General features: G+C 43.0%; 1 protein-coding gene across 2 annotated transcripts in view; it reads left to right on the plus strand.

The window, feature by feature from the left end:
• LOC143896663 (discoidin domain-containing receptor 2) overlaps positions 1-13,093 on the plus strand; it is a 103,317-nt gene extending 90,224 nt beyond the window's left edge. For both annotated transcript variants that reach the window (XM_077404630.1, XM_077404629.1), the window contains 5 exons: positions 363-821; positions 3,580-3,787; positions 4,294-4,845; positions 5,124-5,221; positions 5,514-13,093. In XM_077404630.1, coding sequence (XP_077260756.1) covers positions 363-821; positions 3,580-3,787; positions 4,294-4,845; positions 5,124-5,221; positions 5,514-5,681 — 1,485 coding nt within the window. In that variant the 3' untranslated portion in view covers positions 5,682-13,093. The remainder of the gene's footprint in view (positions 1-362; positions 822-3,579; positions 3,788-4,293; positions 4,846-5,123; positions 5,222-5,513) is intronic.
• Positions 13,094-16,050: the final 2,957 nt, after the last annotated feature.

Below are 16,050 nucleotides of genomic sequence, written 5' to 3' on the forward strand. Positions count from 1 at the left end.
TGATTCATCTCAGGCGTCGGACGTCGCGGAATCTTGCATCTGTTTATTCACCGATAAAGTTAACATGACGTGTGCGCGTAGCATGAATAGTATCATTTAAACGTATCGTATTATACTTCATTCTGTCAATCACGATCTAATATACATCCGTATATCGCCTGCGTGTAGTAAGTTTGAATAGTTTGCGCGTCGAACGATGGATCTATCAATAGTCAATACAGATCATCGTTATGCAACTCCGATATAAAACAGCCGGAGATCTCTAGAATTAAAAAAAATTCAAACGGACGAAAAGTGTGTATTCTCTTGCAAAACCACGTTCGACAATATTGACGCCAATTTCCAATATTCCGTTTGTTCAGGTTATCCAAGGGAACAAGAACACCTACCTGGAGTCGAAGCACGAACTGGATCCATCAATATGGGCGAGCAAAATTCGTTTCCTACCCTACAGCTACCACCGTCGCACCGTTTGCATGCGCGTCGAGCTCTACGGGTGCCCTTGGAACGACGGCATCGTCTCCTACTCGATGCCCCAAGGTGACAAGCGCAACAATTGGGAATTCTTCGACGCGACTTACGACGGTTATTGGGACGGACAACTTCTTCGCGGTTTGGGACAACTGACAGACGGCAGGATCGGGCCGGAGTCCATTAAAATGAGTTACTTTGACAACTACGACAGAAGTCAGGGATGGGTCGGCTGGAAGAACGAATCGAGGTCCGGGCATCCGCTCGAGATCAAATTCGAATTCGACCACGTCAGAGAATTCTCGGCCATTCACATCTACTGCAACAACCAATTCACTAAGGACATACAGGTAATATCTACTTGACATTTTACGTTTTAGTGCATGTGTAACAAATGATTTTTTAAATTATAAATTTATAAAACAGAACCGCGCGTAAATTGAATCATCGTGCATATACTTATATTTTCCTAGAAATATCTTTCTTATCAATATCTTACTTATATAATTTTTTTGTTTAATATATTAAATATAAGAGAGACTTAAATTAAGTAGAAGACTTACTAAAAAAAATCTGTTTAAAATTGATTTTATGATTAATGGTTGATTTCGAGATTCGTCCTATCTGTCACTGCCATTAGCTACGTATGTCCATTTATCAAATCTCGCTATAAACTTCGAGATCGAGAGGATAACCGTGGCGAGACCGTATTTGTACGATAATAAGCGGGGAAAAACTATAAACGGATATGCGTACGGTATAGAGAGGAAATTGGAATGTCTCACGGCACTGACTTGTCGGTGAGAACGAAACGGCTGCTGAATAAAGTAGGCGGCTGGCGAAGGACCGAGAAAAAGGCGCAAAAAGGAAAGACGGACAGTCGCGGGGAAATGTGCGCGAAGATCCTCCGCCTGCCTTTAATCCACGCCCAGAGAGTAAAAAGACAAAAAGAAAGAAAGAATCCATAGGGTTGAGGAGACGGTATACGGCATGAAATCCAGTTTTCACGTTGGAGTCAAGGTCGGACGTAGGATGGGTAACGAGGCGCAACAACGGTTAGCCCCTGGGTTCGGCTGAAACGGACGGAAGGAGAAAAAGGAAACGACTCGCGGCTTGCTGGATCCGCGTTTCGCTTCAAGCGACGGCCGGCGGTGCGCGGTGGCCGTGGCTTTGCCGGAGACGTCAGTTTTTTCCGTAAAAATTTTTCGCCCCCACGGTCCTCTTTACGCCTGAGTGTTTACATAATGGCTCGCTGAACACTCGGCTAATGGCAGCGAGATGTATTTTAATAAAATAATTCGGCACTTAGATGCTCGAGATAGCGAGACATAATTTCAAGAAAAATTACCGGGTTACTCTAATAAGACCTAAACGAACCAATTGAAAATAATTTGTGAACTACAGCGGAATGTCATTTAAACTTTGATCTAAATTTTATCAGTTAATGAAATGTTAGATGGAACATGAAACGAGAAAGCCTAGTTTGGAATGTATCAATCTCTTAAATTTTACAGACATAAATCTTCGCTATGGTTATCGAAATTTATTCGAGTCAATCGCACGTGCAATATCAAGCACAAGTTAGACGAGGTATATTGTATTTATCTTAATCCACTCAAATTAAAAAGAATTGCTGATTCGATGAACGATCGAGAATCACTGAAGATAATTTTCGTCATAGGAGATATAATCAAAAAGTACAACTACGAATTAAATTGCGAATTATGTAAGCTTGTCACGGCAAAAGCTCATGCAGGTAATGTTAATTAATACCCGTGCTGTCAACAGTTATGTAATTCTCGCCGCGCACCGGGAAAGTTACGAAACTTAATACGCGCGCTGGTTAACCGCGAAAATTTTGCGCCCCATCATCATTCCGCCCGAGAATCCCTACATAATAGGCCACGAAACACTCTCCTACCGGTATCAAGATTTATCTGAATGGAGTGCCTCATTACCCGGCTTGAGCCCGATTGTGCGCCCGCGATCGAGCGAGCTGGAGAACCATGGGGCAGGCCGACGACGAGAGGCAGTCAAGACTGAGGCTACGGCGATTCGTGAGGGAGACCAGCGGAGGGTTTTGCGGGATAGAGACGGGAGGAGATGGAGATCCGAGAGAGACGAACATTGAGAAGAGAGCAGGATGCGACGTTCTTTCTCTCCTTCCCTCCCGCGCTTTCTTTCTCTCTCTCTCTCTATCTCGTGCGTACAATGGTAGTAAGCAACGACCGAGAGAGCAGATACGCCACGTATTCAAATACAATACCGACAGTCTGGCAAGTCGGCAGTTCGGGGCGAATGGGACTGCGGAGTGGCAGAAGCTACCCCTAAACGACCTCTCCTATTAACAAGCGCGCGCTCGCGCGGATAGGACACGTCTCCCGAAAGACAGCGCTTCAAAGCATCGCCAGCTACAACCCCACCTTCCCCACCCTCCTCCACCACCACCCCGTCTTTCTCTCCACGGCTGCTTCGCGGCTGCCACTTCCTCTACGTCGACTTCCTCATTCTCTCGGCGCATCCGTGGGCGGTAGGCTTCAGTACGTCGAAAATCCATACAACCTCCCGTCTTTGGGTCTAAGGAAGTTAGATAATCTCGGCTTTGTAATCTTCGTCCCTAACTCCTATGCTGTCTTACCTTCGTACCTCTCTCGATTTCGCCCGCTCCCTCCGTCTTTCGTCCGTTTCACACGGCTTGGATTCTCCTCGCCGAATTGTCTTACGCCTTCGAGGGATGAAATTAGCATTCCACGCGTCCTCGCTCGCTCGGAACGCGTTCGTGAGATACTCCGTATTATCGAAACCGTCGATGTCATCCCGGAGAGCGCGCCGTTAACTAATTATCTGTTACCGATGGTAATAACGGCGATAATACTGATTACGCGGACGTAATCGAGTATCTGCGGTGTGTGTAGGTGGGTATGCTTCCGATCAAATTAATTCCGCACGGTAGCTCTGAACACATAGTGCTTTATACGATCGAATCGCGTGCGGTAAATCAGGCTCGATATTATAGTTCAGAATGGCTCCCCTCGTTCACAGAACGCCTCTTATAAAAATATTAATGCGATAATATTGTATCATTATTTTTTTTCCCTTGTGTTTCAGATATTCTCCGAGGTCAGCGTTATGTTCAGCATCGGCGGCAAGTACTACACGGGTGATCCCATCGTGTACTCTTACATGGAGGACAAAATCTTCGAGCAACCGAGAAATATCACAATCAAGCTGCACCACCGGATCGGCAAGTTCGTCAAATTGAGATTCAGCTTCGCCTCGCGATGGATTATGATCAGCGAAGTCACCTTTGATTCCGGTGAGTTGTAACGCACGGCGTCTGCAATTTTCTCTACTTTCGCGATTTGCCCTCGCGGTTTGAGTAGAAAGTTCGAAGTTGTGACAACACGTTTATCGAATCGCGTATATCTAACCAGACACGCAACTTCTTTGGAAAAATCGTAACGTTGGAAATTTTTTCCGTACGTGGGACGTAAGGACTTACGGATATATGTTATATTAATATTCTGCTTAATAAATATACAATTTAAAAAGTCTGATAAAAAATATTTTAAATATATACCGAACGTAATATAAATTTAATATAAATTAAAAATATTAATATATTATTGTAAATAATTTAAAAAGATATATAATTTATATAAATAATTTTAACATGTAGTTTTAAAAATGTAAATTTGCATGATTTATTATTACTAATATAGAGCCAGTGTTACTGCCTTACATTTTCAATTAACGAACGTCGTCAAAGTTTAGCACCAGAAAATACGGTACTCAGCGGCACGTGTTTCTATCGTGTTGTAGACATCGCTCACGGTAACTTCACCCCGGAAACGCCGCCCACGACCGAGGCCCCGCGATTGCGGGGCAGAACTTTGACTCGCGAAAATCCGCTGCCAGCCGAAGTTCCGGTAGCCAAGCAGGACGATCCAACTTACATGGCTGTGATCATCGGCGTCTTGACCGTCGTAATTCTGCTGCTGGCGGTCGCCATATTCCTAATAGTCACGCGTCACAGACAGCGGAAGAACTTTGCCAGCCCCCTCGGCGCCAAGAGCGCGATTCCGACGGGCAATCATCAGCATCTGTCGCCGGAATCCGCGTACGGCACCACGGAGAAGGATCCCTCCTTGATGACCTACCGGGTCGAGGAACTCGACGACCGGTACGCCGGCACGAAGCTCACGACCCTGCCGCGCGATCTCAATGATCGTCTTTTGGGCGATGTCAGGCTTGACGAGTACCAAGAACCTTTCCACGAGAACAAGTATCGGGAATCTCCTCATGCGGCGTACTACGGATACAGCACGGTTGTTGTAGACAACAAGGATCTCCACGACAACGTAGAGCAGTCTGGTGAGTCGAGTCCCTTTTGAACTTCTTCAGCATGGCCGCGGTGCTTCAGAGTACAATTACGAAATAGACGAAATAGCCTAACTATACCGCGCGTTAGTTTAATAACCCTTAGTTTAATAACCCTTTGTGTATTTGCACGCAATCTCAAATACCTACTTTACCTGACTCGCGATCCTCAAATTTATCAAATATAAATCATATGTAATAATAAATATGTCGCCTGAAAAAAGGGCGCTTTACTCGCAGGGCAGTGAAAAAAAATTGTTTTTGCTGCACAGATGCCACGTATGATTATGCAGTACCAATGCCCGTGCCTAGCGTAAGCAGCGATCAAGATAGCGTGTTCTCGAAATCGTCCTCCAGAGGTAGCGCAAAGGTGAGACATAAAAACATTTGTCACATTGAGAATTAAAATCTCAAGTTGGAATATCTTCAATGACAAAACTATGATTTTTCTTTCGCATTATGCGTAACTCGAATCATAAAAATAGAAATAACATTAACGATATTCTTCATAACAATTATTTAAGAACTATATCAAATTAAAACGAAGATTAAAAATATGTTCCTTTTCTGGCTATTTTGGAAGCGAAAGAGCATTTTCTGTGAGACGTGTTTGCCGGACACACGAAGGCGTTAACGTTTCATGTGCTTTTCCGATGCATTAGGCGTGCTTGCAGAGCTTTTTTCCGCCGCCACCGCCCCCGATGAGCGCACCACCTCTTCGAGGCTCCAACAACTTAACGTACTCGAATCCACCGAGTCCGGAACCAGTTTGCGAGCGTGAGCGTAGAAGTAGTAAGCGCCGCGAGCACTCCTTGCACAGATACGCGTAAGGACTTCTCGCAGCCCGCAGGATATTCATGAAAAGCGAAAGGATCGAAGGTATGATGGATTCTTCGTTACTGCGAGCAACGAGATCGCGTGATCGAGCGAACCCTCCGGCACTGGTTCACCTTCCAAGAATTCTGTTCCATTTCACGTTCCAATAAGTATAACTTCTTTACTTTTGCAATCGGTTGAGAAATTCATGTTTAACTAATAATAGTCTTGCTTTATTATGTCGCGGTAAAAAGATACGCTTTTTATTGATCCAATTTCATATTTTTATCATAATTCTCGTTTTATAGCGCTTTTATCATAGCAACTCGATGACTATTCATTCATAATCTCTAAAAATCGAAGAGTGAAATGTCACTCAAAACGAGTGAAATGCAAGTGCAACGAAAAGTAAAAATTAAGCCTGTGCACTTCGCCACTCTAAAAAAAAGTAAAAATGCGCTCTATAAGTTGGAAAGTGAAATCGCACTCTCTCTCTATTTGAGTAAAAGGGCACTCTTTTTGAGTGCAGTAGATCAGTGTCCATATAGGAATGGATTACGTTACTCTACAATTTTGAATGGAAAATTTTACTCCGTTAGAGTCATTTATCAGTCGATCGTTAATGAATCGTGATTTACTATAGCTTTAGAGTGAGATCATGTCACTCCGGTAAAGTAGCCGCTCTAAAAATTTGAGTGAAAAATTCACTCCTACATTATAAGTTCCCGCACTTATTCAAATTAGAGCGACAACTCTCTCTTTTGGAGTGACTATCGCAATCACTCTAATATATTAGTGACGAAACTACTCTATGAGATTTAGAGAGTACGCTATTATATCAACAGTACAAACTAAATTGTCGTTTCTTGACGTGTCTCTTCTCTTTGTGAAAAAATTGTTGATAGAATTAAATTATTCAAACGCGTGGTCCTGAATTTTGCAAAGCGTTCCACACGCTTTACTCCATACGCGTGTCCATTTTACAATATTTATACGCGTCGGAAGGGAAGGAACGCAAGCATGGAGCAGAGTAAAATAGCTTCCAGTGCCGGTGAGGATACTATGAAAACACGCGCGCGCTGTTAATCCCGAGGTAAAGACCGGTGGCAAAAGTAACACGTTGTATATTTCGAAGTAAACGCTGTGAGCGACCGCGCGGCGAAAGGGGTCGTAATCCCGCTTGTTACAACGACGATATTTTTTTCCCCTCGAGTTTAGCGCATCGCGAGAAAAAGAAAGGAAGAAAAAAAACGACGCGATCGCGGCGCGGTCGCGTCCGTCGCGAAACCAGAGACCCTCTTCTCGACAAGCACTGCCATCGACGAATTATACGAAAATTTTTTCCAAACATATTGTAGGCGACAATCTCGAGCACGGTCTTTTCGGGAGATTCGACCTACGATATTCCTACGGATAAGTGTAATCTCGTAATCGAAGTTGTATTAAATTGGCATATCAGTTTTTAATGGTAAAGTGATCGTGCAAAACTGCGACTCTTCCGGAGATTCGTTCGCGAGATTCACGAAAATTGACAATGTGAAAATCGCGATGTACGCCCGACGTTTTTTTTCCCCCCAAATGTCCGCGGTTTTCATATTACTCATTGGTGGAAGAAGAGTCGACCTCTTCAGCATCCGTCGCGTTTTCAGCGTTTTAACACGTACTGCCAGGTCTCTCCTCGTACGCTCGCGAAGTGGAATTTCGCGAACGGGATGTAACTTATGACATTGCGAAACGCCACTTCCGCCCGTCAATCTCTCCAAGTGGCACGGGCAAACAATGTGTACAACCGTTACGGAGAATATACACACGTCAACGCGTGCGGACGAATTTTCAAGGAAGAGTCGCGTTAATGATTTGGTCTGTTTCGGCGCGCATGTGCAACAAGATCGAGCTCGCTATCGATCCAGGAGGAAGCGCGCGCGCGGCAAACCAGGGGGGGGGAAGAAAAAACGACCGAGGGGGGAGTGGGCAGCGAGAGGATCGGGATGAGATATTTATCCGATGGCGCGATCGTTACGTCGGATCGAAGAGATAATTAATTACCGGCTTGATGGAATAAGCGGGCGTTTCAATTATTCGCGCGCACGAACGCGTACGCCATCAGGCGACGCGACGCGACGCTTGACATCGGGGAGAAAAAAGCCGCGGCGAGATCGACGTAACGATATTTAAAGGAGCGAACGATAGCGAGCTTCGGTCCCCGCCTCACACAAGACTGACGTCATATAAATAATTCAGTAACCCGACCTGCGCCATGCACGCGCGCGTCGTATTATTTATATTATCCCGTGACGAATCTTTAATTTATATATATATATATATATATATATATATATATATATATATATATATATATATATATATATATATGTTTATATATATACGTACGAACAAAATAAATATATATATATATAGATATATAGATACAAAAAAAGGTAATTGCCGCAAAAGGTAAAACGTATTATCGTGCGACGACGAATTTTAAGCGTATAATAGATTGTATAAGCCCAACTTTATTTCTCTATCTCTACCAACATCGCCTTCATGCAACGAGGAGAATCGAAAAGCTACCAGCGTTAAGGAACCGACAATACAGGGATGAGACAACAATAACTACATGTGTACGTAATTAAACAAAAAAGAGAAAAAAAAGGAGAAGCGTATAGGAAGATTCGAGATATCGGGTGCGCAAGGATGAGAGAGAGAGGCCCTCGACCACATTGTGATATATAATGAAAAAGAGCCCGCGCGGCGCGGCTCTTGCGAGTAACATATATATATATATATATATATATATATATATATATAGACACGTTATATGCTTAAGCGTGTCTTGCGCGCGGTGGAGCTCTCCCTTGAATTTCGCCCTGAAAGAGCAGCCGTAAAGTGCAAGCGACTCTCTTTCTCTCCCCTACACGGTCGGACGGAACGGCGATGGCCTGGGGTGCACCTGTGTGCGCGGCGCGAAATTTATTATCGGTTTAAATATCTGACGTGGAACGTGGCATGAAATTTAAGGCTCGTTCGGCGCTTTTACCGCGAGCCGTTCAAATAGCGTCCCCCTCCCCCTCCCCGCCCGCCCCCCGTACGATTATTTGATCGTCCATTGACCGCTGCACTTTCCTCAATTACCGATCGTAATCTAATAAGCTAAATTTTTCTCTCATTTCGTCGGGTCCGGTTTCCCTCCCTCCCCCCCCCCTCTCGCCCAGCATCGCTCTCTCCGGGTCTCGCTCTCGCGATCCCGCACGTCCCGCCGAAACGCGCGATGCTAATTGACATTCCGCTATTTTTTATCTCAACAACAAACCGAACGAGTGATATTCGCGCGCGTATCGGTTTTTCGATTAAGCGCGAGACAGTTTGGCTCGCGTCGAGGAGAAATTTAATCGAGCGTTTCCCCGCCGCGCAGGGTCGCGCCCTTTTCGCGGCAAGAGCGGCGCGTCAGCCGTCTACAACGATTGGAAACATTGCTATGTATATTTAGTGTTTAATCGATATCGTAGGATGTTAGGGAATTTTAAGAGAAAACTAACAGTGACAGCTTTCGAACGCTTCTCTCGAGTGTAAATATTAACCGTTAGGGACCTCGTACCCATATACACAACACTTTCTTCAAGCGCCTTAAGTTGGGGAGGGGGGGCACCAAGCAAATAATTTCGTCGCAATAATAATATAATCGTCGTCTTTTAGGGGCGCGGGGGATATCACGTACAAGCGGTTATCGTTATCGTAATAGGGCAACGGCGCGGCGGACCGACGACAAAATGGTCCGCGCGTCGCCCTTTAAAAGGTCCACGTGAGCTCGATCTACGATTTCGCCGCCTTTTAAGGCCGAGATCGGTCGTAGGTCGTGCTCGCCCTGAGTTTCCTCTTCGTCGACGGCTCTCGATAATTTTCTCGTTCAGCGGCACCGTGATCGATTCGCCGCCGAGCTATCGTTACCGCGACACGGAAAATTCGAGTACCCTGTTCACCCTTTCTCGTACTACCAGCCGCTGACAGTCCGCTCCTGGCAATAATCGTCAATTTGTCTCAAGCGAACGTGAAACGTGTGCACGTGCGCGCTTCGCGCGACGCGACGCGACGCGACGCACGTCGCGGGCGAGCTAGATCGGTTAATCGGTAAGAGCGAGAGAAAGATAGCGGGAATGTTAGCGGAAAAGTTAGTTTGTCTTAAAAAGAAGTTGCGCGCGAGATCTTCTCTCCGGCGAAGGAAACGATAAACGATGACGAGGGAAGACACTCTCGTATCTGCTCACGGCGTACTTCGTAGGGAGATATCTTATGTCTCTTTTATACTTGTCTGAAACCGCACAAGCTGCCGACAGTGCCAGTTAATGTCCTTCTATTACGACGCGATCGTTTTTTACAATCGTCTGTAATTTCACCGCCACACTTTTTCCACAAGTGTTTCTATACTTCTGTTTCTATATTGCCGCGACACGTTTACCGCAACTCATCACTTTCCTAAGTAAATTACTCTGAGCTAAAAAGAAGTTTCTACACGCAGAAAAATATGTACCACCCGAGGTACCACCTGTGCAAGTAAATATTACTTGTTTTAAGTGAATAAGTTAATATATCCGTTTATAAATCTATCATAAAGTCATCATAAGCATCACATTTACTCAAAACATATTCAGTATCTTAGCAAGTTTAGTTCTTCAAAAACAAGAATATTTAATTAATACAAAAATTCGGTTTGCTTATTATACAGAGTCTATATATAGAAGAGAAGTATATACTTTAATAAAGATGTCACATTTTCTTGAGAAAAGTTTATCCGCTATTTGAATCAAGTATAAATTTTATCCCTTTATAAATCGCTTACTACCAAAAAGAGATTATATTCTTGATGATGATGATAATATGATGATTCCTTTAATTCCTAAGTGGCACATAGGGCTTCTTAGGAAGTTCTTGTGCGGAACGGTACAGTTTAGAATATTGAAATGACTGTAATCAGGTAAACTCGAGCCCGGTTCTTCGTGGTTACGAGACACTTTACTCCACTAGACCACATCTCTGATATTCTTAGTGCTGCAGTATTAAGTTTTCAGAAGAACTTAATTCATTGATTTTAAGTATTTCATATTCTTACCTAAAGAGAGTCATGGCAAACTAGCCCATAAAATTAAAAGTAATTACTTGTTCCGAGATAACATTGTTTCTAGAAAAAATATACTTATTTGAATTGAGAACATATGAACATGGATTTACTCCAAGCAAGAATAACTTTCTTTCTTCCACTATATTTTGTTTCTTTTGATTCTGTTGCATAGAATTGAAAGAAACATACTAAATTTCTTCTATCTAATAAATATTCCCGCGTTAATATATATATATATATATATATATATATATATATTCAAATTAATTCTAGCTTTTCTTCGATAAAATTTCATAATATTCTTGAAAAAAGAATATATTCTTCTTTTGGAGCACAAAATGATGAGCTTCTCCAAGACTTGTCACGAGTATATTTTAAAACTATTATTAAAAAGCTATTCTTTGTTGAAGAAAAGTACTACTTAAAACAAGTAAAGTAAAATAATTGTTTTCCTTGGCTGTAGAATGATATTTTTCTGTGTGTACTCTAGTCCGTTCTCTAATGTATAAAACAACCCGAACACAGTGAGAACGGCGATTGTTAAAGACGATGCGTGTAGATTATCCGAGCTTTCGAGTATACCACCAACGTACAAAGACCCCTCGAGGACGTGAATAATGGCATCTAGTACCGACCGACCAATCCGTTAGAACTAGTTCGAGCAGAACCGGCCGCCATTATCTACCTCCTAGGAGTCAAATTGGACATGGTCATAATTTCGAGTTATTCTCGGCGTCAGCAACAAGAAACGTTTAATAATCTCGGGGCGTAAAGGGGCGTAAAGACTCGTTCTCTCACGAATCGCGCGCGCACGCGCATGTTACACAAGTTAATTCTTATCGCCCGCTCTCGTAGCATCGGAACGCGGTGATAGCACTGTCTTGGCTCACCGTACGGGTTCCTTGCCCCCGGTATACACGTATTCTTACGCCAGTCGTAAGTTTTCTTCCGGCCGCGCCGTGTCGAGGGCGATACAACGATACGGCCGCGGCTCTCGTCGATATAACCGAGATACGACACGATCGGTTCTGCATCGGTACGTACAATGTGCACAGGACACGGCGCGGGCCGCAGCCGGTGCGATCGGGGAAAAGTCTCGGGCATAAATCACGCGTGCAGCCCTTTTTCTATCTGACATGAGAAATGCGGGAAGAAGCCTCCGGTTGAACCGACGACACGGGGTCCGACGGAGAGCTCGCGGCAGACGAAAACGAGGGGGGAAACTGGCCCATCTTTTATACGACGACACGTAAGTGCGTGCGCGTACATGCGACTCTACGAGGGAGCATGAAAAAAAGAAAGAAATGAACCAACCTGAGAGGTCGCTTGATCGATCGGCCTTCGGAGCTGCATTATGCTCGCGGGCATATCGCAATTAATGCTGTTTACGAGTAGAAACTGCCAAGAGAAATTGCACAAAAATTTATTTACGTGATTGTCCTTAATTAAACAGACAAGTTTCGTGAAATAAATCAATATAATTATTTCTCCTTATATGTATATTTGTGGCAGAAAGTGTTTTTAATGCGCACGATAAGCTCATCGGCGCGTTATTTGTTATCTCGCAATTTTCACAAGAATATAATTCTTGTACGGATTACGATTGCACGTACGAAAATTCGACCACGTATAATTTCTACGCGAAAAACTTTTCGAGAGCGGACACCGTGTACATAAAAGATCGATCGTATATGAAATACCTCGCGCGTCTGGTTGTACTATACTCTATTGTAGAAAGTCGAAGAGAGCGCGCGATGAGCAGATACGACGACGACAAACGACAACGATGATGGTTTATCAATAGATTTAGCACAATTGCGATAATAGGGAAAACTTTCCGCCACCCCGAAGGTATTAAACGCGCCGCATAATCTCTCGATGTATATAGCGAACTGTAATTTATACGTACATATGTGTAAACGTATTATAAATACGCCCGCGTCGATGCGCGGGAGCGACCATTTGTATATAACTGTATTATATAGCGTAAAACGAGTACGGAGGGCGGTACCATTGTGAGTGTAATTATATTGATCAATAGCATAACGCGAGTACCGGATGCATATTTGATATTTGTGTGCCTGTATCCCTTTTGTATGCTATCGAGATAGATAAAAAAAAAAACAACAAAAACTATACATATTATATTGTATTAATTGCGACGTAGACGACTACGAAGTGTGTAACGTAAAAAACGCATACAGTACACGAACAACAGGAATACATACACGCATGCGTACACGAAGTCATACGGACAGATACGTCGGGCTAACCGGCCGACGAATAAAATAAAACTTTTAGCGAAGCGAAGAGGTTCTTATAAAAGTTTTTTTATAAACCTTGGAATAATCATCTTGTTCCCTATCATCAGACTTTTTCGCCAAGCAGAAAAATGTAGTTCCTATATAATCTTATCTGATACCCTTCTAAAAAATTGCTGCATGTAATATCGCGCGTCAACCTTGATTACGAGACTAATTATTTTAGCCAGTTTCAACAATTGCGTTATCGCTCATAAATACAATGAAGAATTTTCAGACTGCAGCGGATATTCGAGAGCCAATTATCTAGGTAATTGTAAGATAATCCAATGACTAGTACTCTTAATTGGAAATCTCTGGAGATTTCATAAATAATATTTAATCTTCATAAATGAATATACATTGAAAGTACGAAGCATTGGATACTTAAAGCCAACTGGGATCTGCTGAATCTGTTTATTAGCTATTCTGTGAAATGATTTATATTTCTAGCTAGCGTTCTGAAAATTCAGATTAATACCAGCGACATATTTCAAAGCACCAAAGCACAGGTTACTTTACAAATGTTTATGCATATTACAGTAAAAAAAAAGAAAATAGAATTTAAAATTTAATTTTGTTCATAATATAATTATACAATAACTTATATGAGAAGCTTATAGCTTTTTGTTTTTCCATTTAACGTTTTAATTAAATCAACCGACACATTTTTATGTTGTGACTTCAATAAGTTATTCTCTCAAATTGGATTAACTTTCAAAGGCAATAACCATCATTGTTTTAATAACAAGTACACGCGAATATACACGGTAAAAACTTTTATTTTAGACGTTTTACAAACTGCCTAAACGCACCCCGGGTACAGGTCACGTCACGCTGGGCTTTCGCAGTGTCTGTCGTCCTTTCATCGTACTAATTTGGCACCGTCAACGACGTCATTTGTCATTCTAATGGCCAGAACGACGACCGCGTTTTTAATGACTCGAGGGTGAGAGCGGCACTCCGTGCGTTCCCTTCCATTTCACCACCCCCCATTCTCTTTTTTCGCAAGTTCCTCTTTAATTTACCCTCGACACGCTGCTTTACGCTTCATCCTCCAACTTCTCTCCCTCTCTCTCTCTCTCTCTCTCTCTCTCTCTCTCTCTCTCTCTCTCTTTCTTTCTCTCTCTCTCTCTCACTCACACACTCACTCATTGTGTCTCTCATTCGCTCGCTCGCTCGTTTCCACCCTTCTTTATCCATTCAACCATTTTCTTTCAAGAAAACGCAATGCAAAGCCGAGGAAAAGGCTCATGCCTCTTCCTCTTCCTTACTCTTTCTTTTTATGTTATACTCTTCCTTTCCGGGTTCGTATTTTGTCTAGCCAGTTGTATCTTAAAGCTTAGATGCATAAAAGCACCATTTTGCCAATGTATTTCTTCGCTTATAATACTATTTCAATACATTGCAATACCTTATCGTTGTATCCCATTACTCATCATTGATTTTTCTGAACATGGTCTAAACGTGTTTTACAAGTGTGTCTATCCTCTCGAAATAATATATACAAGAAAACCTTTTTTTTAAATTTATATTTTAATAAAATAATATGTATAAATAAATATAGATTATAATACAATTATCGCAATCATAAAGGTAAGTACTTTCAAAATATTAAGCATGTTTTTAACTACACATTTCATAAAATTTACGCACCTTTGCCTTTCATTATCCTCTTCTTTTCATTACACTATCAAATACAAAACAGGCTTTCTTTTATATGCTCTAAATGTGGCAATACTTAAAGAAACTCAATACATTTTTGAAATAGGGAAAGGCGGATGAATAATAATTCGGAAAATTTAGCTGTTACTACGGAAAAATTAAGTTACGATCGAGTACATTTACCTGAGCAAGGAAAACGCAAGGTGCGAGTTGGCTAATGCTTTTTGTAAAACTCCCTGATGATTATTATTTCTCATCCATCAAAGCGTCACGGCGTAAGTGTTACGACGACAAATACGAGGCGTCTCGCCCTCGAAAATACTGCTGCATCACATTCCGAAATTACGGCCGAATCCTACGCAAGGGGTGGCACGCACGGAGGAGTTCCTTTGTGCCGTGTTGTGTCCCGCACTGCCGCCGCGGTTATCGTCCGCCCTAATTTGGACTTCGATTAGATTCACCTACCATATTTACGCAGTTGGCGAGGTACGGGCATCTTTGTGCACAGGGACGCATACGTTATCATCCGATCGGAAAAAAAAACATTGATGTGATATGAGATCATTGGTTTCTCACTTCGTTTACACGTGACAAAGGTTGTAGTCCATTTGATGCTACTAATGCTTTTGAAGTGTTTTTCTTCTTCTTCTTCTTCTTCTTTCTTCACTAAAAGGAAGAAAAAGAAGAATGTTTCGAAGCATTTGTTATAGTGTTAAATGAACCGCAGCTGTGCCGGCTGAAGACGACAATGTGGAAAGGTCGCGATTATTATCTTCATCACCGTAAATATGATTTCAGCATTAAACCCTGGTAATCGTGCGCGCGAGTTTCAGTTTCAAAATTTTGTACTTTCACTCGCGATACGACAATTGTTTTCGCTGCGTCTCGTAACTCACAACAGAAGCGGGGATTGTATCAAGCTCTACTCTCAGTACGGTTACCTCTCAGCGCTGCGGTAATTGTTTGTGATCACGCGTCGCGATTAGGAGAGAAATTTCGGCGGCGGGCTCAACCGTGACGATATATTCTGGCGGTTGTCGCCGCGATAAACCGGGGAGGATTTGTTGTAGCCGCGGGCTAGCAGTAGGTACCACTAGGTACCCGCGCGTCGAAGTAAATCCATCCCTGACGTCGTCGGCCACGGCGGCGGAACTTTGCCGACCGGATGCCGAGCGTCGGGGCCTCGACAATCGCGTGCTCCTGGAATTCTGTGCGTGTGGGTGCGTGTGGAGGGACGTACACGGAACTACGAAATCACGGGGTTCGACGCATAATGTACGACGCGAGCACAATTTGTGCCAC

The sequence above is a fragment of the Temnothorax americanus genome, unplaced genomic scaffold (assembly GCF_048541705.1).
Source record: "Temnothorax americanus isolate GAGA-0224 unplaced genomic scaffold, ASM4854170v1 Scaffold19, whole genome shotgun sequence".
NCBI classification, from domain to species: Eukaryota; Metazoa; Arthropoda; class Insecta; order Hymenoptera; family Formicidae; genus Temnothorax; species Temnothorax americanus.